The 24,111-nt window shown below is 40.4% G+C and overlaps 1 protein-coding gene and 1 pseudogene across 1 annotated transcript in view; one reads left to right on the top strand and one right to left on the bottom strand.

Moving 5' to 3' along the window:
- Positions 1–2,160: 2,160 nt before the first annotated feature.
- tspan7 (tetraspanin 7) overlaps positions 2,161–24,111 on the top strand; it is a 121,753-nt gene continuing 99,802 nt past the window's right edge. Inside the window, exon 1 of the mRNA XM_078559759.1 lies at positions 2,161–2,328. Within this exon, the coding sequence (XP_078415885.1) occupies positions 2,248–2,328 (81 nt within the window). The 5' untranslated portion in view covers positions 2,161–2,247. The remainder of the gene's footprint in view (positions 2,329–24,111) is intronic.
- Positions 6,255–6,858, bottom strand: LOC144691944 (protein cornichon homolog 4 pseudogene; annotated as a pseudogene).

Raw genomic sequence — 24,111 nt, 5'->3', positions numbered from 1 at the left:
GTCCCCTGATGAGATGGTTAGAATCTAAATATATAAATGGAATCTCTTTAGAATTGTTTGCGACATCGGTATTTTAATGACTTTTTTCAGTTCAGATTCACATCTTGTCGCAAGCACAGAACATGAAATAACCTTACAGCTCGCAGAGTAAGCAGTTGGGGAGGCACCATAGTAGCATTGATCTGTGATGCGTAGTACCAAGTGGAATATCGGTTTGATCTTCCATGTGGCAGATTTCTTGGTTTCAAATGCATTCCTGTCGGCAGATGCTGGTTAGAAATTACAACAAATTACCCCGGATGCTGGAAATTCGAAATTAAAAAGAGAAACACTGGGGATGCTCAGCAGGTTTGACAGCATCTGTGGAGAGGGAAACAGTTAACGTTTCAGGTCGATGATCTGTCATCAAACCTGAAAAAAATATTAAATATTTAACAGTTTATAAGCAATTATAGAGCTGTTTCTTTACATTAGTGGGGAAGACTCATCATGAGACAGGAATGCATAATTCTTACAAATCTAGCAATTTGAAGTACTTCTGTCCACCTACTTGCAATATTTTCGGCGTTATCTCAATGCAGCGTTGAAGCCCACATGCCGGCGCATGGCCATGCAGTTTGTTGTAAAAACAGATTAGTTTCAGAGACAAAGTCAAGTTCACAGGCTTTTTACAGTAAATGTTGGTTTCAACCGCCTCGGCTGAGGGTGAGATGTTGAAAGGATCAGGAATAATGTTCTGGGGGAGAGGGAAATGAACATGTAACAAAACACATAGAAAGGGGAAAGCTACAGAAAAGTACTGCAGCCAGCCTCAGTAATAAACATTTGGAGTCAAAAGCATGGACATACCTGGTGAAAATATTGAAACTGACTAAAATAAAACTGAATTCTGCAAAGAACTGGCTTTTCAATTCGACTAATATTTCAGCATTTCAAACATTTGTGTGGAAATTAAAGCTCCCCGCTCTGTTTATTGTTGTTTTTGGTGTAAAGTGTGTTCGAGCTGCGAAACCTAGGAGAAAGTCAGGGCTCGGTGGCAGAGGACAAGAAGTGTCCATTCAGTGACACCAACTGTAGGAGTAAAAGAAGATTGAGCAAAAATAAAAGCAAAAAACTGCGGATGCTGGAAATCCAAAACAAAAATAAAAAATACCTGGAAAAACTATTGAGCAAGATGTTTGTGTTCGCAACAAGAATGCCTTGCTTAATTCAGGACACGTCGGACAAGACATCTTATGAACATACACATTTCCAGCAAGCCCATCAGCAGAAATCTTGAGCTGTCACCATTATTTTTATACCCTAGAGAATTTTCAGGCAAACGTCTGGAATATTTATGTTCAAAAGCATTATTGCTGTTACTATTTAGGAATGGGGCAAAGATAACACCGTTTTGAAAGATTTTTCTCTGCAAATCTACCAACGTCATAGTTAAGTGCTTCTTGTTCTGAGCCTCTAAAATATCCTTTCCAATTTTAGTTGTGTAACAATCCAGATGCAAATTCCATTCTACTTCACTTCGCCACATCACACTTCTCCATTGCCATTAAACAGATGCTCAGACGACAGGATTACTCAGCCAGGTAAGAATATTATGGGGAAACTTTAGGCAATGGCACACAATTCGGTTGCAATGTTTTCTATTTTATGGTTTGTTTGTAATAGTTCTAATTTTCTTCATATTTATTATTAATTTTGTTTTTGGTAAAATTAAAACCAAAAAATGCGATTCTACATTTCCACACAATCCAATTTAAGAGAAAGCTAGTATATTATAGGAGGAAGGTGTTGATGGGGTGAGACGAAGGGGAGGAGGAGAAGCCTGCGGATTAAACATCCGCCAGTTGAGCCGAATGGTTTGTTTCTGGGATTGTAAATAGTGTAAATACTTCCCTGCATAAATGTGTTTATGCATCATTCACAATTCTAAACCCATCGGCTTTGTCGCCTCTTTTCCACTTCCATCAATAGAAGCGGAAATGAGAAACTGCACCAATTTGATCATTCCAGTTCGCGCGAATGTTTGGTCTCACTGCTCGAGTTTCATTCCTGAGGCTGGCTTCTCCTCAGAGTGGTGCCTCTCTGTGGAGGCGCTGCGTTTGGGCTCATTGCGGAGCTGACGTAATAGGAGTTGCTCATTGGTCCGGTGACGCAGCGCCGCCGCCGAATGACTTGAGTGCTGCAGTCTCCTGGCGCTGGGAGGAGGAGGCACAGCGGAGGCACTGGAGCGTAAACGCATAGATTATTATGGCATCGCGGCGAATGGAGACTAAACCGGTGATAACGTGTCTCAAAACACTCCTCATCATCTACAGCTTCGTTTTCTGGGTAAGGGTGATAGATTATTTCCTATTTTTAGCTCCGAAATAGAAGCGACCATAAAAAAAAAAATAATTTTGTTTTGTTTTGCGGACGTGTGCTTGGTACAAAAAAAAAGCTGAGGTTGAAACGCGAGAATACTGGAGCCGCTTCTTTGCTTCTCCAGATTTAACCCCTCGCCCCCTTTTATTTGTATGTTGGCCAGATGTACAAAATCTCAGATAGGCAAATGCCACGATTAGAAACTCAGCCCTGTTTTTGTGATATGGGAATGTCTTTGATCCTGACGCACTGGTTGCTGTGTGATGCGCGAGAGTACTGCAGCAAACATGAAAGATCATCAGTCTCACACAGAACCTCCCCCCCCCCCCCCCCACCAAGTTTGTTTGCTCAGTTCAAATAATTCGCTCACTGAGTAAATCTATCATTTTTTAATACTTATTGTGTGAATTAATGATTTCACTGATAGCGCGTCAGCCCCGTGAGAACATCCAAAACAACTTTCTTCGTCTTCGCATTCCGTTAGGTTTATTTTTCCTCCTCTTTAGGTACAAATAGACATTCTACGGTTCAAACATTTAATTATACAATCCACCTCTCTTTAAATAAAACACTAGCGACACAAATAATGCCGCATTGTTGAATTATTTCATTGTATTTTTTTTTAAACCAACGCTGTTGTGAAATAATTCAGTCAACGTTTCACACTGTCTTATTATTCGACTGCAGTGTTTTCCACCTGCATGTTACATTTGTAGGTAGGTTTTATTCAACCAGAAATAATTGTTTTTTTAATTTATATATATAGTTGCTTCATTTCCCCAACAATTTTTTTCACTGGTGTAACACTTTCTTCATTGGTAGGGATTTATCGTGATCTGACTGAAAAGCCAGAGAACCGAGTTTAATTTTAGGTTCAGACCTGAATAAACCAATAGTGACAAACCAGTGAATGTTATATATAAAATGCTGCAATTATATTTAAAACCTGTAATGTCGGAGTTATGCCTGTCTGGATGTGGGAAGTTAACAATGTGATCCCATGCTTAATGAATGTTTTACTTTCAGCTATGTAAAAACGTAATGTTTACAGCAAGTCGATTAACAGTTAATGCCTGGTTGTAAATTCATGACAGTCTAGTAATCCAATTTTATTCTATGATTTGGCTAGTCGTTTCACTCAGCACAGAATTCATTGTTTACATATGTGGCAGTTGAAAATACTTATGAAAGGATCGCAGCAGTGAAAGGTATTTTTGATTTCAAGCAAATCTGTATTAAGGATTCTGCTGTCAAATGTGCCTCTAGAATAAAAGGGTTACAGATATTTCTCCACTTGTGTAAAACATTGCTGTAAATTGTCAATGGACAGACTTATAAGCCCTTCACATTTACAACAACATCCTTCATTTATATAACACCTTTAACATTGTAAAACATCCCAAACTTCACAAGAACATTATCAAACAAGATTTGACCCTGAGCCACATAAGGAGATATCAGAGCAAATGACCAAAAGCTTGGTCAAAGAGGTTGGCTTTAAAGAATGTCTTTAAAAAAGGAGAGTGAGAAGTAGAGAGACAGAAAAGTTTAGGGAAGGAATTCCAGAAATTAGAGGCTAGATAGGTGCAGAAATGAAAGCCGGGAATGCACTAGAGGCTAGAACTGGAGGAGCACAAATATCTCGTAGGGTTGTAGGGCTAGGGGAAGTTACAGAGATAGGGAAGGGTGAGGCCACAGAGGGATTTGAAGACAAGGATGAGGGTTTTAACATTGAGGCGTTGCTAGACTAGGGGCCAATGTAGGACAGCAAGCACAGGGTTGATGGATGAATGGGACCTACTGAAAGCTCGGATATAGGCAGCAGAGTTTTGGATGAGCTCAAGTTTATAAATGGTGTAAGGTGGTCGGCCAGCAAGGAGAGCATTGGAATAGCAGGCCTACAGACAACACAGTCTTTGCTGGTTTCAGCAGCAGATGAGCGGGCACAGGATTGGATGATGGATGACGTTATTGAAGTGAAGTGAAGCTTGGTGATGGAGTAGATATGGGGTTGGAAGCTCAACTTAGAGTCAAATAGGATGCCAAGGTAAGATAAAACCTATAATTTATCCTGCATTACTGAAATTGTCTATCCTAGCAATATTTACTCATAACCTCTTTGACCAAGCTTTTGGTAATCTTTCCTAATATCTCCATTGCTGGCTCGATGTCAGTTTTTTCTCTGATTACGCTCCTGTGAAGTTCCTTGGGAGGTTTTACTACAGCGCATTACAAATACTATATAGATGCAAGTTGTTGCATTGTTGATACACTTCATCAAGTAGGCCTTTATCACAATTTACAATTGTTTGCTTTCTTCTCCAAAACTGGATACCTTTTATTCTATGCAGTGTTTAGAATTAGGAAGGGTTAACAGGCAGAGTACCTTCTGGTACAATTTTCGTTGTGGTAGCTTTGCATTCACAGTAAATGCATAATAGTGGCTGTTGTATAATGTTTTCTGTCATTCATCAAGACCATGAAAATATAGGGACTAGGACATTACCACCTCTTTTTAATGATGAGATTGGTTTGAAGTATTTATCGAACTCGTTACCTGATCAGCCTGCTTAAGAACATTGCACGTTTATTTACATTACCTCCTCAATTACAAAAGCTAAAATAAAGCATAAATGTTTTATGAAAAGAAGAAGCAGCTATAATTTAACCAAGTAGGAAAAAATTCAATCAATGCTTTTCTGTTGTAATAGGTCTTGGAAATTATTAGATGCAATGAGAAGCAGGTTTGGCTTCCTTATTTGTTTAACTATTTCATAAATGACCATGCATTACTTTAATAGCTTTAAATAGCATTTTCACATAAGAGTGTAAACCTTCAAATCTGCTTTACAGGTTTCCAAGTACAGCACACTAAATCTTACAAATTAATTTCACATCTAGGCAAGGAGAATGTTTGGCTCTGAGCTGAGGAAATTAAATTCCTAAGATTACCTTCACCTTATTATAAAATCATTAATTATTTAGTTCAAAGACAAAATGTTGTCTTAAATATATAACAGATTTGCCCCTCCTCTGCCATTTCAGTTATACCATTCTGTAGAGTACATGAGCAAAAGCATATAACCTGTGCCATATATAAATCAGTGGACAATATGGGGTAGATTTTCTGCTTTGAGCATAATTGACAACCCAGGCACAAACAGTGCTAGTTTTCCAAATTGATTTTAATGATTCAATCCCTGTTCAAACTCAGTTACAAAATCACAAACATAAAATCATCTGTCAGCCAGCACAATCAGGCAACATGATAAAATGTTCTTCCTTGGATTAAAAAATATTCCTTGATGTATTTAGTCTGCAACATGTTACTGTCCTTTATTAATAAAGCTGAAAATTGATTTGCCACAAAAATAAGCATTATTGATAAGAATGTTTAGCTACGTCCTGTGAGTGGCCTGATTATAAATAACTAAAAACTGACTTTAAAAAACTATATAGAGCCATTTATTAGTTTTATTGGTGTACAGTAGGCAGTTTCTTCCTCAATTAAATATTTTTTCATGTTTAAAATCTTTAAAAAGGTGGATATTCATGCCCTTGAGTCTATAAGTGGCTTAATTTTAATAACCTTCTAGAAGTCTTGATAATGTGTTGTTGTAATATTCATCCTGCTCAGTATGAATAAGAGCAACAATAACAATTAAACTGTCATATTAATACATGGTTATCATAGCCAGCTCTGATGTGTCACTCATAATTTTTGTTCCCACAAATTGGGGCATTGATATTGCATAACTGTTATTGGATAGCAAAAGTTCAATTATCTTCTGTCAAGAGGTGCTTTACTAAATGTCCAATTATTATCTCCAGTGAAAACCTTCTTTGCCCACCTCCTCCAGGAATCCAGAGGTACTGATTTGGTAGAATGCTGGTTTTTTTTTTTAGTTTTAAACAGTAACTTTATTGTTTAAAAAAATAACCTCAAAACACATTTGAATCATGCCCAAAAAATAAACTGCATGATGCATCCTTCTCTTATTACTTGAGAACTTCCAACTGAACAGAACTTAGTGGGAGTGACGGCCCTGTGCCTGTACTTGTACAACCATGTAGGAAAGTCAGCAAATGATGTCAGTCATTTATCAAGGCCAGGATCATACTGTGCAGGTAAGTAGAATCCTAGTTTAATCATCGCCTCCTTCATGTGAGTCTTGAACTGTCCGCGATTGTGAATCTCGGTTGGCTCATAGACTCCCACATTACCACAGGGGACTGCCAAGTACCTGTAAAGATTCCAGGCTGCTACTGGCAGATTGAGCAGAAATATGAACCAGTGCATGGCGACGAACATCAGCACAGTAACAATTCCTAGTGCTACCAGCTCGGGCAGTATCCACTTGTTCATTTTGGAGCAACATGCTCGGGCATTTATATACTCACATTCTAAATCCAACAGGGTGATACTAAAATAAACCGCCATGAAAATCAAGCTACATCACTCAGCCAACGACACGATAAAAACCAACGCCCCCATCTTCACTTGGGCTCTAGTATGATCGTATTTTGTAACTCCTAAATAGTGGATTGTATTACCCAATTAGTGGAAGTACCATGATGATTAATTTGATTGGAGATGTGGCCACTTAGTGGGTGGGACCAATTTCCAGCACAATATTTTTTAAGCTATTTCTAAAAATCGCAGAAACTTGATTTGTCCTAAGGGAACTTCAGCTTGAAATTCCTCACATTTTCTTTTTTGGTTTAGCCAATTTTGGGCATAGCTTAGCGAAAATCCTATCCCATTTACAAAAAGAGTTAATTAGCATCGTTTAACAAATTTAAGCATGTAGCATTTGCACCAGTTGAGTGCCAGATGGATGAATGAACTGCATCATTTAAAGGGCTTCTTTAACTTAAGTGTATATTTTGTACATGGAGGGCAAAAACCTATAATGTAAAAATCTACACATTAAAGTGTCTTAGTGGAATAGACACCAATAGAAATTATTTGAAGGCACCTAAGATTAAGACAGTTAAACAGGATATATCTTAAGAGTTACATTGTTGAAATGAATGGAGCTGCTGACTTTCTTCCTTCCTCCTACATAGCTACTTCCTTCCTTCCTTCCTCCTTCCTTCATAGCTACATTTGCCGTATACATACAATATGGAATGTAATCTAAGAATGTTCAGAAATTACAGTGGGGAGTTTCCTGACTTATTTTGGTGTTAAGAAGGTGGCCAAATTATAAAGCAAGCAATGCTGGCAGTATAGCGGTGTAATACAGTATTGTCCAGACAGGAACAAGGCCTAGAGCTAATTTTCCACATTTAGTTAAGCAGGATAATTTGAAGTAGCACTGCAAATATTTTTCCCTCATTATCTTTGTGTCACATGCACTTTGTGTCAGATCAATGATATTTCCCCTGAAAGCTCAGTCTAAGGCCTAATAGGTAAATGCCTTGACCAACATAGCATTAAATCATAGATGCCCAAAGAGTCCAGGATTGATTTTCCCTGTTTGTGCTGAGTTAGTTGATCTCAATCAGGCAAACAATTATTACAGTAGCTGGAAAGTGTATGAGGGTAACTCCTAGCTATTCTCACACACCTCTCAGCAACCAGCATCACTAGTGGAGATCTGGCAGGTCATCTGTAATTCCTTTAGGTCAGGAATAGATCAAAGCAGATCAAAAGAGTGGTGTGAAAAGGAGATATCTGAAGAAAACTGCACTATATGGTGACTGAACTTCCCCCTCTCCCACATTTATTAATACAGCAGAATAATTATTCAATATGCTGCTATCTTCTGAAATACTTCCATTTAAACTAAAGGCAGTTTCAAATCATGAACCATCAGTTATGTGGAAAATGTGGTTATTGCAGCCCCAAGAGTAGCTGGGCTACCCTTTTTGTGCAATGCTCCCAGCCTCGGTTGCTGAACAGGGACTGGTTATAGAACTTGAATTAAAATCCCAATATGGCAGGTTGTGCAATTGAATTATGTAACTCTGATAATTTGCAGGCTGGCAGCAGGGGAAAAAGATATTATTGAGAGCTGTTGTGAAAAACAAACTGGTTTACTAAAGACCTGTAGGAAGGAAACCTTCCCAGTTTAACCTACATGTGACTCCATTTCTGAAGTACATAGTTGACTCTGAAGCCTCTGTTGATTTGTAAAACATCTGCAATGGTGTTCAAAGTGCATCACCTGCTTAGGACAACTAGGATTGGATGGGCAGTAATGGGCACATCCCAAGAATAAGTCAACAAAAATTTTTAAAGCAAAACAATAGCAAATAGGCTTTCATGTGCTGTATTATTATTATTATCTTTACCCTTTATTTTTTTTTACTTTGTTTCCTTCTTCTTGTCTTTAACAGCTTATGGAAACTCCAAGTTGAATTTTGAAGTGCTATTGAAGGGCAGGGGTGGCTGAGTCAGCAACAATAATGTATTTTTTTTAACTGCAAAGGATTCAGATGTAGAGCTGACACCTCTATTTTGTGGTCAGCACTCCAATGTAAAGCCAGGGTGGCTCTGAACCAATTTAAACACCAGTGTGCTGGAGTTTATTTATAAAACCGATATTAGATTTGAATAAATAGTACATCCATCCAGGAACTCACTGCAAGTTTGGGACTGAGCTGTCTCGGAAGTCATCTGGATGGTTCCTATTTGTTTTATTTTTGCAAGAATGTTTGCACTGTTTGCTTCAGGGTAAAATCTCCTATTGTAACATTCTGATCCATTATTTAATTGGTGTCTTAAAATATCATGGGCATGCAGATGGTGGTGTGAGAATTTGTAACCTTGTTGGTAAACCTGGCAAAGAACTTTGAGTGGCATTTTATTTATTTGTCTATTTATTTGTCTCTTTCAATCTGATTTTATTCTACAGTAATATCACCTTTTTTCTGCTAGGACTAGCCTCCAATATCTAGTGATTAATTTCATCTCACCTAAATGTAAGTCATTTATTAGCTCTTGTTAAATATGGGTCACACGTGGAAAACCAAATTGGTTAAGTGATCATCAAAGTTACAAAAAAATTGGTAAATGTGATTTTCCTCAACATAAAATTGCATGAATCAAATTAGCTAAGAGTCCAAGGGCGGAATTTTACACTAGTGGGATTTTACGGTCCCGCCAAAGTCAATGGACTTTTGAACAGTTCACTGCATTTTATGGGCTGAATTTTCCCGTCGGCGATTTGGGGTGGGGCCCACTCACCGACGGGAAAATGACATGGGATGACGTCGGGAGGAAACCCCGATTTCATCCTGGTCAATTTAAATATTGAGTAAGGCAAGCGGGCAGCGAAATCAGCTGTCCGCCCACCGACCTGTCAATGGCCAATTAAGGCCATTGACAGGATAATTAAGGTAGTTAAATGCCCTGCCTGGCCAACCTTAAGGTTGGCGGACAGGCCAGGAGCCCCAGTGGGCTTCTGATAATACATAAACCTCATCCACTGGCGGGATGAGGTTTCATGTCCGTTTTTAAAAACTTTAATAAAGTTTATGTGCTTCTTATTAATATGTCCCATATCGTGTGACATTGTCACATGAGGGGGACATGTTAATAATTTTTATATTTTACTATTTTAAAAGTATTTTAGAATGTCAGTAATCTCCCTGAGACAGCACTTAGTCTCAGGGAGCAGTGTGCTCTTTCGTGCGCATGCGAGAAAGAGCGCACTTTGACAGCTGGGGATCCCCCCCCCCTGCATAGGAAGCGCATAGCGCTTCCCATCGGGCAGGCCGCTGGGCGGGCCTTAATTGGCCCGCCCACTCAAAATGGCAGTGGGCCCTGTTTCGGCGGCAGAGTTCGGCTGCCCGCCTGCCGCCGAGCCGGTGGGGCCTGCCCAGCAACCAAGGGCAAAATTCTGCCCTATGGCTCTGCCCCCTGCCATGACAGGGCTGTAAAATTCTGCCCCAAGAAACTATTGAGCAACCAATTTTTACTGAAAATTTGCTATATTACTTAACCATAAAGATTTTCCTTCCTTCTTTCACTCCTCTCCCTTATCTTCTTTGTGTTGGCTTCGCTAGGAACCCCTCCACATGTAGCAAGAGTAATGGATATGCAATAGTGGAGTTTGGATAGGTTAACTGGACAAATATTCTTAGAATTTGCCACATTAATATCTAAATATCTATTGTTGACGTAATATATAGTGCAGGAGTTGACAGCTTGACAATAAAATAAACTTGTATATTTTTCAAAAAATTGTTAAATTTATATTTCACTACATAAGAACTTAAGAAATAGGAGCAGGAGTAGGTCATTTGGCCCCTCAAGCCTGCTCCACCATTCAGTAAGATCATGGCTGATCTGCCCCAGGCCTCAACTCCTCTTTCATGCCAGCTCCTCATAGTCCTCAACTCCCCGATATTTCAAAAATCTATTGACCTCCTCTTTAAATACTTTCAGTGATCAAGCCTCCACACCTCTCTGAGGTAGCGAATTCCAAACATTTATTACCATCTGAGAGAAGAATTTCCTTCACATCTTAGTTTTAAATGAGTGTCCCCTTATTCTGTAACTATGTCCCCTAGTACGAAAGTCCCCACTAGTGGAGACATCTTCTCAACATCTACCTTGTCAAGCCCCCTCAGAATCTTGTACGTTTCAATAGAAGCACCCCTCATTCTTCTAAACTCCAGTGAATAAACCTGTTTAGCCATTCTTGATGAGTCAACCCTGTCATCTCAGGAATCAGCTTATCGCTGAATCTCTTTTGAACTGCGTCCAATGCCAGTATATCCTTTATTAAATACCGGGACCAAAACTGTACACAGTACTCCAAGTGTGGCCTCACCAACACCCTATACAGTTATTAAAAGACTTCCTTATTTTTAAACTCCAACCTCCTAGCAATACAGGTCAAATTCCATTTACCTTCTTAATTACTAGCTGCATCTGGATGCTAACTTTTAGGGCTGAATTTTCCCCCTGTGGAGGGGGAGGATGGTGGGCGTAGCGCCATTTTACGTGGGCGGGCCAATTAAGGCCCGCCCAGCATGACGTCCGCAGGGAAGCGCTATGCGCTCCCAGTGCGGGTGGGGGGATGCCTAAAATCGAGAGTGCACTCTTTTGCGCATGCGCACGAAAGAGTGCACTCATCTTCCTGAGGCTAAGTGAATAGAAAAAAAAATTCCCTTACATGTCCCCTCATGTGACAATATCACATGAGTTGGGACATGTTCATAATTTCCAAAAAAAATTATTAAAAATTTAATACCCTACATGAAACTTCATCCTGCCTGTGGATGAGGTTTCATGTTTTTTCTACTTCCTGCCGGGGCTCCTGGCCTGCCCGCCAACCTTAAGGTTGGACGGGCAGGTCCACTAATTACTTTAATTGATCTGTCAATGACCTCAATTGGCCATTGACAGGTCTGCGGGCGCACAGCTGATTTTGCTGCACCCCCGCCTTCCTGAAAATTTAAATGGGGCGTGGTGACGTCGGGAGTTCCGCCCGATGTCACCGCGCGTCATTTTACACGTTGGCGAGCGGGCCCCGCCCCCACTCGCCGACTCGTAAAATTCTGCCCTAAGTGTTTCATGCATAAGAATACCCAGATCCCTCTGTGCTGCACTTTTTTGGAGTCTCTCTCCATTTAAATAATAGTCTACATTTTGTTTTTTCCTACCAAAAAGTGCATGACCTCACACTTTCCTACTTTAAATTCTATCTGCCAAGTTTTTGTCCACTCACTCAACCTATCTATATCCCCTTGCAAATTCTTTATGTCCTCATCACAACATGCCCTTCCAACTATTTTTGTATCGTCAGCAAATTTGGATACATTACACTCTGCCCCCTCCTCCAAGTCATTAATATATATAGTAAATAATTGAGGCCCTAGAACCGTTCCTTGTGACACTCCACTAGTTACGTCTTTCCAATCTGAAAAAGACCCATTAATCCCAACTCTCTGTCCTCTGTGTATTAATCAATCTTCAATCCATGCTAATACATTACCCCCAATACTGTGAGCTCTTACCTTGTGCAATAACCTTTTATGTGGCACCTTATCGAATGCCTTCTGGAAATCCAAATATACAACATCTACCGGTTCCCCTTTATCAATTCTGCTTGTTATATACTCAAAGAACTCTAGCAAATTTGTCAAACATGATTTCCCTTTCACAAAATCATGTTGACTCTGTTTGATTCTGTTACGCTTATCTAAATGCCCTGCTATTTCTTCCTTAATAATGGACTCTAGCGTTTTCCCAGTGACAGATGTTAGGCTGACTGGCCTATAGTTTCCTGCTTTTTGTCTCCCTCCCTTCTTGAACAGGGGCGTCACATTAGCAGTTTCTCAATCCATTGGGACCCTCCTGGAATCCAATGAGTTCTGGAATATTTTGACCAATGCCTCCACTATATCTGCAGCCACTTTCTTTAAAACCCTTGGATGCAGGCCATCAGGTCCTGGTGACTTGTCTGCCTTTGGCCCCCATCAGTTTCGCGAATACTTTGTCCCTCATGATAGAGACTGTTACAGGATCTTTCCTCCCATTAGCTCCTTGCTTATCTGATATCTTTGGAATGTTTATAGTGTCCTCCGCCATGAATACCGATACAAAATATTGGTTTAAATTATTTGTCATTTCCCCGTTCCCCATTTTCGATTCTCCAGTCGCATCCTCCAAGGGCCCCATGCTCACTTTAGCTACTCTCTTTTTATGTACCCGTAGAAGCTATTGCTGTTTGTTTTTATATTTCTTGCCAATTTACTTTCATAATCAATTTTCTCCCTTTTTGTTAGCTTTTTAGTCATCCGCTGCCTGTTCCTAACAAATTCCCAATCCTCTGGCCTATCATTAGTTTTCGCCGCTTCGTATGCCTTAGTTTTTGATTGGATAATTTCCTTGACTGCCTTTGTTAACTATGGGTGGTTCATCCTTCTCATCGGAGTCCTTTTTGACCGGGATAAATATTTGCATAGCTTTATGAAATATCTGCTTAAATGTCCGCCACTGCTCATCCACTGACCTTCCCCTTAGTCTATTTTCCCTTTAGACAATTCTTTCTTCATACCTCTGTAATTTCCCTTATTTAAGTTGAGGACACTGGCTTGAGATCCGAGTTGCTCGTCCTCAAACTGAATTTGAAATTCTACCATGTTGTGATCGCTACCCCCTAGAGGATCCTTAACTACGAGATCTCTTATTAATCCAACCTCATTACACATTACTAGATATAAAATAGCCTGTTTCCAGGTAGGTTCTGCAACATATTGCTTTAAGAAACAATCCCTGATGCACTCTACAAATTCATCTTCCATGTTACCCCTGCCAATCTGATTTGTCCAGTCAATATGCAATTAAAATCACCCATGACAATTGTAGCACCCTTCTTACATGCCTCATTATTTCCTGATTTATATTTTGTCCTACAGCGAGGCAACTCTTTGGAGGCCTATGGACGACTCCTACCCATGACTTCTTCCCCTTGCTGTTCCTAATTTCCAGCCAAACTGATTCCACATCACGATCTATTGCACCTATTTCAATACTCACCACCACACTGATATCTTCCTTTATTAACAAAGCTACCCCACCTTCTTTTCCTTTTTGCCTATTTTTCTGGAATGTTGAATACCCTTAAATATTGAGTCCCAATCTTGGTCACCCTGCAACCATGTTTCTGTAATAGTTATCAAGTCATATCCATTTATTTCTATTTGTGCTGTCAACTCATCTGCCTTGTTACAAATGCTGCATACATTCAGATAAAGAGCCTTAAGCTTTGACTTTTTACCATTATTACTCATTCTGGCTCTAATTTCTGCTGCACTCTTCTGCTTATATTTTCTGCCCCTTCCTGTCACACTTTGATTATTGTTTGCCTCTTTATTACCCTGCACCTCTGCTCTCCCACTTATTTTTGATTTTCCAAACTTCCCTTCAATTGAACGCCGCCCCCCCCAATTAGTTTAAAGCCCTGTCTACAACCCTAGTTATACGATTCACCAGGACACTGGTTCCAGCATGGTTCAAATGAAGTCTATCCCAATGGAACAGCTCTCTACTTCCCCATTACTGGTGCCAGTGCCCCATGAACCGGAACCCATTTTTTCCACACCAATCTTTGAGCCAAGCATTTACCTTTCTCTAATTTTATTTACCCTACGTCAATTTGCAGGTAACTCAGGTAGTAATCCGGAGATTATTACCTTTGTGGTTCTGCTTTTTAATTTAGCCCCGAGCTGCTCGTAGTTCCTCAGAAGAACCTCTTTCCTAGTCCTACCTATGTCCTTGGTACCTAAGTGGACCACGACAACTGGATCCTTCCCCTCCCACTCCAAGTTCCTCTCCAGCCCAGAAGAGATGTCCTTAACCTTGGCATCAGGTAGGCAACACAGCCTTCGGGACTCTCTGTCTTTGCTGCAGAGAACAGTGTCTATTCCCCTAACTAATGCCATCCCCTATTACTACATTTCTCTTTTCTCTCCCTACTTGAATGGTGCTCTGTGCCAAGGTGCTGTGGTCAGTTCGCTCATCCTCCCTGCAGTCTGTGCCCTTGTCCACACCAGGAGCAAGAATATTGTACCTAGTGGGCAATGGCACTGGCTGAGGCTCCTCCAAAGCTAAATTCTGGATCCCCATACCAGCCTCACTTGCAGTCACACCTTCCTGTCCCTGACCACAGACTAAATTTGATGTAATTAATCTAAGGGGTATGACTGCATCCTGAAACACATTGCCCAGGTAACTCTCCCCTCCCTGATGTGTCGCAGTGTCCGCAGTTCAGACTCCAGCTCATCAACTCTGAGCTGAAGCTCCTTGAGCAGCTAACACTTGCTGCAGATGTGGTCACCATGGATTGCGCCACTATCTACCAGCTCCCACATGCTACAGCTGCAACACATCGCCTGCCCAGCCATTAATTAATTTAGATATTAAATATTTTAGAAGTGAATTTCTTAACTGTTCTCTTCAGCTGTAATAACGTCTACTGATTTAAGCCACTTGGCCAATCAAAAGAGACACGGAAGAGATACACACCAATCACCTAACTGTTTTCCTATGATGTCACACACTGGCTCTGGCAGGTAGAAACAACTTGAATGAGTTATCTTTCGCCGCCGCTGTCCTTCTCACCCAGGTCCGCTCTCCATGTGCTCCTGGCTCTCCTCTCGCTGTTTTAAAATGGAAAACTCCTGGCTCTCCCTTTGCTGCTTTAAACTGTGAAAATCCCGGTTGTCTTCTCGCTGCTTTAAACTGTAAAAATTCCACTCTCCTCTCGCTGTTTTAAACTGTAAAACCCCCTCAGTCAACAATCTCCAATTGTAGCTCCCTACTTCCAAATATTAATGCAAGATACAATATATCTTGAAAACCTATTGCTCACATTTCCTTTCAATTTTAGTTGCACAAAGTTAAACAAACAGATTTTTATGCAGCTTTTTAAATCAAAGTGGTATTTTGCAGGTGTATCTTAATGATTATTTTATATAAGACTGCAGTTAAGCAGTTTTTACTGGTTCAACAAACTTAGTCAGAGAATAAGGACCAGAAATGTCCTAGTTTTGATCCCCAGATCTTGTTAACTAAGTTAACCTCAGCAGGGCCAGCAACTGGAATGCTACAATTGTCTGTTACATTACCCAGTGTTCTTTTCTGAAGTATTCATTAAAAAATACACACAGTAGTCTGTCTGTGTATTTCGGCAAGGTATCTGTTGTTACATAGAATGTGCAGCACAGGAACAGTCTGGTTTATGATCCAGAAAAGCTAGGTTATTTTGATTAAGGAAAATTATTTACCATATGCCTATACAAAGGATTGGCTATAATGGGCCAGATTTTGCTAGGTAAAAAACACCATTTGAACAATGCGCACTGTTATTAAGCAAACTATCCAGTAATTTATAGTGAGGAAGAAATACCCCATGAATTGCAATTCACCATAAGTTGCTGGCCAATTTCCACTGCTCCAGTTTAGCTTGACAAAACATCATGTACTTAACCTCCCTTTTCTGTATTTGCATATTCATTGCACATTAAACTAGCCATAAGCACAAGTGCTCTTTTAATTACACAATAATTATTAATGACAACAACAATAACAACAACGGTGGTCATTATATCGTAAGGTTTAGGATGATGGTAGAAAAGAACAATGTGCAATTTGGAGTAAGAATAATTAACTGGGGGAGAGCCAACTTCAATGGGGCAAGAATGGAGCTGGGCTGGATATATTGGAACCAAAGGTTGGCAGGAAAAACTGTAGCTGAACGATGGACTACCTTCAAAGAAGAAATGGTTTGAGCACAGTCAAGGTATATTCCCTCAAAAGGGAAAGGCAGGACAAACAAATCTAGAGCTCCCTGAATGAAAAAGGAGATAGAAATTAAGATAGAGAAGAAAAAATGTGCTTATGACAGGTGTCAGGTAGAAAATACAATTGAGAACCAAGCGAATCACAAAGTTCAGAGGGGAGGTGAAAAAGCAGATAAGAGGAGCGAAGAGGGATTATGTGAAAAGACTGGGAGCCAACATATAGGGGAATCCCAAAGCTTTCTATTGGCACATAAATAGTAAGAGGGTGGCAAAAGGAGTAGGGCCGATTAGGGACCAAAAAGGGCATTTACACATGGAGGCAGGGGGCATTGCTGAAGTGTTAAATGAATATTTTGCATCTGTGTTTACCAAGGAAGCAGATGCTACTGAGGCCATGGTGACAGGGGTGGAAGCTCTGTCACTAGAAGGGTTAAAAATTGATAAGGAGGAAGTTTTGGATAAACTGTCGGTACTTAAAGTTGACAAGGCACTGGGACCAGATGGGATGCATCCAAGGATATTGAAGGAAGTAGGTTTGGAAATTGCAGGGGCACTGACCATAATCTTTCAGTCTTCCCTAGACTCAAAGGAGATGCCAGAGGACTGGAGAATTGCAAAGATCACACTCTTGTTCAAAAAAGGTTGTATGGATAAGCCCAGCAATTACAGACCAATCAGTTTAACTTCAGTGGTAGGGAAGCTTCTAGAAACAATTATTTGGGATAGAATTAGTAGTCATATGGAAAAATGTGGGTTGATTAGGAAGAACCAGCATGGATTTCTAAAGGGGAAATCTTGTTTAACTAGCTTTTTGGAGTTTTTTGAAGAGGTAACAGAGGGGGTAGATGAGGGTAATATTGTTGACGTGGTGTACAAGGACTTTCAAAAGGCATTCGATTCAGTGTCACACAACAGACTTGTGAGAAAAGTTATAGCTCATGGAATAAAAGGGACAGCAGCAACATGAACACAAAATTGGCTGAAAAATAGGAAGCAGAGGGTAATGATCAATGGATAGTTTTCAGGCTGGAGGAAGGTTTGTAGTGGAGTTCCCCAGGGGTCGGTATTGGGGCACTTGCTTTTCCTGATATATATTAATGATCTAGGTCTTGGTGTGCAGGGGACAATTTCAAAGTTTGTAGATGATACAAAACGTGGAAGCATTGTAAACTGTGAGGAGGAATAGAACTTCAGAAGGGCAAAGACAAGTTGGTGGAGTGGACAGACAGGTGGCAGATGAAGTTCAATGCGGAGAAGTGTGAGGTGATGCATTTTTGTAGGCAGAACATGGGGAGACAATGTAAAATAAGGGGTACAATTCTTAAGGGGGTGCAGGAGCAGAGGAACCGGGGTGTATATGTGCATAGATCATTGAAGGTGGCAGGACAGGTGAAGAGAGCAGTTAATAAAGCTGACAGTATCCTGGGCTGAGTGCAAGAGCAGGGAGAGTATGCTGAGCTTAGATAAGACACTAGTTAGACCTCAGCTGGAGTATTGTGTACAGATCTAGGCACCACACTATAGGAAGGATGTGAACGCATTGGAGAGGGTTCAGAAGAGGTTTACAAGAAAAGTTACAGGGATGACAAACTTCAGTTATGAAGATAGATTTGAGAGGTTGAGACTGTTCTCCTTGGAGAAGAGAAGGCTATTATGGCATGGCAGATGGTAAATGCTGCGATGCTCAAATCCCAGAGGGAAACTTGAAACAGCTGCCACAACTGTTTTGCAGTTTGTATTTTATTTTGAGATGTGTGCCTTGAATTCAGTAGTAATAAGTCCACTGAGGCTTAGAGGTTTTTTTTACAAAACTAAGTTAAACATTTATTAATAGAAAAAAAGATTTTAAGCACATACATAGGTCTACAAATTACTACTATAATAACCCCTAACTGCCCTAATTAATCTGACTCCCAGTTACACCTCCGTTAAGGCAACAGTAAAATAAATAAATTTCAACAGACCCAGGCAAAGCACACAACCCTGGACAGTGATATTTACAGTCAGTTTTCTTAGCTTTGGCTCTTGTAGACAGCAGTTTGATACATAGAGGCTGGAGGCTTTTCATACTTGCATTAGATCTTAGAATGCCTTCCCCCTTACACATAACCTTATCTCCTTTATACATGTTTCTCCCTTTTTAATGTAAATGACATTGTTCCAATATGTCTTTGCAACTTTACTTCTCTCATAATATAAATCTTTCATAGTACTCATATTATCAGTAACCTTTGGAAAAATAAACACACTGTTGGGCTTAGCTTCTTATGGCTAAGTGTAACATCTTACCATCTCTTTGAAATTCAGACTAACCTAATTTATCTAAAAATGCAAATATTCCTTACACCTCACATTCTAAAACTTCAGCCATGTTAACATATTTAGCATTTCAAACCTAGCTTCCCTTTTGATAACTCAAAAGTTTCAGACCAGCTGCCTCCAATTCAATTAAAACCCATGCACACACATCCACACAGAGAAACTAATCCAAGCCCCACTATTAACCTACCTTTACAATATATCACGATAATATTATGAAAATTATTATATTTCCATGACAAGGCTAAGAGGAGGTTTAACAGAGATGTTCAAAATCATGAAGGGGCTGGATAGAGTAGATAGGGAGAAACTGTTCCCACTCATAAAAGGATCAAGAACAAGAGGGGGCACAGCTTTAAAGTTATTTGCAAAAGAAGCAAGTGTGATGTGAGAAAAAACTTTTTCACACAGTGAGTGGTTCGAGTCTGCAATGTACTGCCTGGAACCTGCAGAGGCAGGTTCAATTGAGGCATTCAGGAGGGCATTAGAGAATTATTTGAATAGAAACAATGTGCAGGGTTACAGGGAAAAGGCAGGAGAATGGCACTAAGTCATAATGCTCAGTTGGAGAGTCAGTGCAGACACACTGATCCGAATGCCCTCCTTCTGCACCGTAACAATTCTATGATTCTGTGAAATGTCCCAAGGTGTTTCTTGGGAGCATTATAAAACAAAATATGACACCAAGCAACATAAGGAGATATTATTAGAAGACCAAGAGCTTGGTCAAAGAGACAGATTTTAAGGTGATGAAGGTGAGGTGGAGGGAGGGTATTCTAGAGCTTGGTGTTTAGGCAACTAAAGGTGTTGCCACTAATGGTAGAATGATTAAAATTGGGATGCACAAGAGGCCAGAATTAGAAGGGTGCAGATATCTCAGAGGGTTGTGGGGCCGGAGGAGATTACAGAGAGAGGGGATGGCGAGGCCAGGGAGAGATTTAAAAACAGGGATGAGAATTTTAAAATCATGATGCTGCTTACTCAAGAGCCAGTGTAGATCAGCAAACATAGAGGTGTTAGAGAAATGGGACATGCTGCAAGTTAAGAATAAGGCAGCAGAATTTTGGATGCCCTCAGATTTACGGAGGTTAGAATGCGGGAGACCAGCCAGGAGTGCATTGGAAAACTCAAGTTGAGAGGTAACAAAGGCACAAATGAGGGCTTCAGGAGCAGATGAGCTGAGATGGGGCGAAGTAGGGCAATATTGCTGAACTGGAAGTAGGTGGTCTTTGTGATGGCAGGAATATGAGGTCGGTAGTTCATCTCGAGATCAAATGTGACATCGCATTTGCGAACAGACTGGTTTAGTCTTAGACTATTGCCAAGGTGAGGGATTGGGTCAGTAGCTAGGGAATATAGTTTGGAACAGGGAATGAAAACAATGGTTTCATTCTTCCTAATATTTAATTGGAAGAAATTTCTGCAGTCTGATAGTTAACAACAGTGGAAGAGTCTTGGTAGTGAGGTAGAGCTTGGTGTCATTAGTGTAGATGTGTCTTTGAATGATTTTGCTGAGGGCAACATGTAAATGAGAAATAAGTGGAGACTAAGGATATATCTGTGGTAATTATGGTTTTATTTAGTGTGTAATATACCTTATAAGAATAATGCTTGTTAAGGAAGATCACATGATCTTTAGTACCCAATAGGAAAGTAGTGTGAGCTACCTCAGTAGTCAGGGGTTAGTAGTGTAGAGATAGAATTTGAGCTGAAAGCACACACGTAGTTGCTGCTAAGTATCTTGTAAATAAACTTAGTTTCCACCCAAGAAGTGTCTGCAGATCAACTTACAGCACTACCAACTCGGCCACCACTCACAACAAGATCCCTGGGAGATACCAGAGGTAATGCTGCAGGAGCAGAAGGAGAAGCCATTATAAGTAATTCTGGCAATGATTAGGTAGAAAAGATGGAACTGGGTGAGACCAGGTGGATTACAGTAAAGAGGCGTTGGAGGAGGAGAGTGTGGTCAACTGTGCCAAAAGCTGCAGACAAGTCAAGAAGGACGAAGAGGGAAAGTTTACCTTTGTCACAGTCAAATAGGATGTGATTTGTGACTTTGATAAGAGCTGTTTCGGTACTTTGTTTTATAATGTTCCTTGGAACATTTCATTACATTAAAGGTACTATATAAATAGACATTGTTGTTGCCATTCACAATTATCACTTCATTAAAATAGTATTTATTACTAGTTAATAGACTTAATTTTCTATGGCAAGTTTAATGTGCAGAGACGGAAACCTAATGACCACCAATCATCCTCTTTTGGTCAGAACATGAACTGTTATAAGTGTGAAATCTCATCCTTCAGGCTGTGAATTGTTTAAAGGGATGGATTAGTTGGCCGCCCACCTGCACTCAGTGGTTGAAACGCTGCCCATCCAATCTTCGGGAATATCCCATGGCAGTGGCAAGACATCAGACTGCCCCCTCCATGCCTTCCGCCAACATTTTACCAACCCTCCCACCTCTCAGCCTGTCTCCAGAGTGCTGGTAAAAGCCCAGCTTCTGTTCCCCTAACTGGACCATTATCAGCTCGTACTCCCAGCAACTAAAAGCTCACAAACGAGTGTAACTAATAGGGAACATGGCAAGATGCCCAACTCCAGTGTTTTTGGTCAAAATTTTATTTCTTTTATGAGCAAATATTTACACATAAGCATCAGCTGATACACTCACTTGGAAAAGAAACAACTGAGTCAGTAAGCTCTCTTTTTCAATACTGTAGCAAACAAACTGTTTTCCCCTTTAACATTGCTAATAGTAGTGCGTAACCTAAGTGTCCTGGAGCCACTGTATTTCCACATATATATTCTTGCAGCCCCCAAAACAAGCTTTTATAATAAATTCCAGCCGCAGTCTGATAAGGGGTGATTTCTATTTTACCTATTTACTGTCCACAATTTGGAATGAAGAAATGGCTTTGGCACAGCAATAGAACACAATTGTAAAAGAAAGTCTGAAAGAATACTCACATATTCAGCTAGCAGAAAAATAGATTTATTTTTAATCACATGCTGGGCAGAGCATTACTGACAATGAAGCGAATAGCTGTTTATGTAACCAAAATATAATCCTTCCTGAGGTCTTCCGAACTTTAAAAGTAAACATATGCTTTCAGCACAAAACTTGAATTTTAACTTGGTAAATATCTAATGCTGATTACAAGCAGGAATACCTGGAGCCAACAGCATTTTGTTAATTCATTCAATAATTGCAACCTAGTTTACAAATGTCTATCCATCTCAAAGTCATTGAGTCTTTGCAGAGATATAATTCCTGCATTGTCTGGTTCAAGTGGCTATTATGCATGTCTGAGCCCTGACAGTGAGTGTTGGCAAGTACTTAGATTTGTTGGGCATGGGGATGGGGTGTGGTAGAGTTCAGTGGAGGGGTAATACTACAGATGATTAGAATTCCGTCTTTGCCTGATTTCTGCATTCACCCATTTCCCACAGGGGTCGCAGGATAAAGGCCACATGCATGCCAATGATCAGTTTTTTAAAGCTGACGATAAGCTTTTTAACCATGTGTCAGCTTGACATGAGCTTTTTCAGTGGTATTGGAGGCTGTTGGTTTCAAACAATCAAATCATTGAGAAGTTAGTTTGGAGTCTGTGGGAATTAATCTGATGTTACTTTCTCCCATTATTCGACTTAAGGCAGAAAAGCTTAAAATGAACAGTTAGTTTCTGAGAGTTTGTAATTATTTGTGGGGAAAATTTTAGCTCCAGCAGCTGGTTCATCCTGAAGTGGCAGTGAGAGAGTAGCGATTTTAACAACCAGGCCTCATGTCATAACATGCTGCTGACCAACCTTCTGACCAAAGTAACAAGAAATTGGTGGGAGTGGCTGCCCAGCTGTTAAAATCAGGCATTTTGGAGGCTGAAACAGGGATGGGATGGCATTTCCTTTCTGGTCAATGGTTTGGGAAGAGGACGGGGTTGTCTGGGCTGGAGAGCTAGGCCTATACTTTGCTTGGGGGTCTGGAGTTGCACTCCTGCTCTTTCTGGCCCTATAAACCTAACCACCTTCTCACCTGCTGATCCTCTTCCCACTAGTTTCAATTTAGTTCCAAGTCAGGATTGTGTGTGGCCTAGAGTGGAACTTACAGGTGATGGTGGTGTTACCATGCATCTGTTGCCCTTGTCCTACTAGGTTGTAGAGATTGAGAGTTTGGAAGGTGCTGTTGAAGGAGGCTTGGCGAGTGGCTGCAGGTCAGCGGGGGAGGGGGAGATGGGAGACTTAAAACTCTGCTCCAATGTGACTATTTAGTGTTGCCCTTAAATAGGCTACACATAAAAAATAAATTGCTAAACTTTTAATTTTCTTCAAAATAAGAATGTATTATTCTTATAACATTCTTTTGGAGCCTAATTTTCATCTAATATGCAGGTTGAGTTTTTGGTTACAGCTGGTTTTTGAGATAAAATGCTTGTTCCCTGATACAAATGCATTAACTGGCATATTGCACAATTCTTGCCATTTCTGGAATTGTAATCTTTTGAAAAGAAAATAGAAATGGAGTTGATCTGCAGAAACAAGCCCCCACCCCAACTGCAGCCCGTGCCCTCCCCCCAGCAATGAAGATCCCACCTTTGCGGGCACTTTGTCCTAAGCCAGGCGGGCCAAACCGGGAATTTTCCTGACTCCCCCTACCTGCCTTGAGAATGAAAACCCAGGCCGTGATCAATGCCAAGCTGCTTGGGATGTGTTTACGTGTTGTTAGCATATCGTACAAACCCTGATGTGTGAAGAAATTCTTATGTTAGCTGCTACTGTAACAAAGTCATGGACTTTCTGGGGAAGCAAGTCACTCTCTGGATATGGAGAGGGAGGCAAGAAAATATATATACATTGACTGTCAATCATGGCTAGCATGACTTGGAACATCTAGGCTTGACTGGCACATGTCTTTAGATTCAAAAGCAATACACATGACTCACCAATTCAGATAAAACAGTTACATTGGTACACTTTCCTTCATCAGTAAAGTTTGCTGAAACTGAATATTTGGCCAAGCTAATTTAAAATATCAGAGCCCGAAGTGGCACCAGTAGGGGATGATACTGTAAGATCTACTTCCCTGAGAGGCTTACTTACATAGGTTTTTCTCTAGTTTCTCTCTTACCTCCCTTCACATTCCCTCTGAGCTAATTTTGCTCA

This window comes from Cetorhinus maximus, chromosome 16 (genome assembly GCF_964194155.1).
Source record: "Cetorhinus maximus chromosome 16, sCetMax3.hap1.1, whole genome shotgun sequence".
In the NCBI taxonomy this organism is placed as follows: Eukaryota; Metazoa; Chordata; class Chondrichthyes; order Lamniformes; family Cetorhinidae; genus Cetorhinus; species Cetorhinus maximus.
Note: the sequence above shows the minus strand (reverse complement) of the source record. Positions and strands in the feature narration are given on the sequence as shown.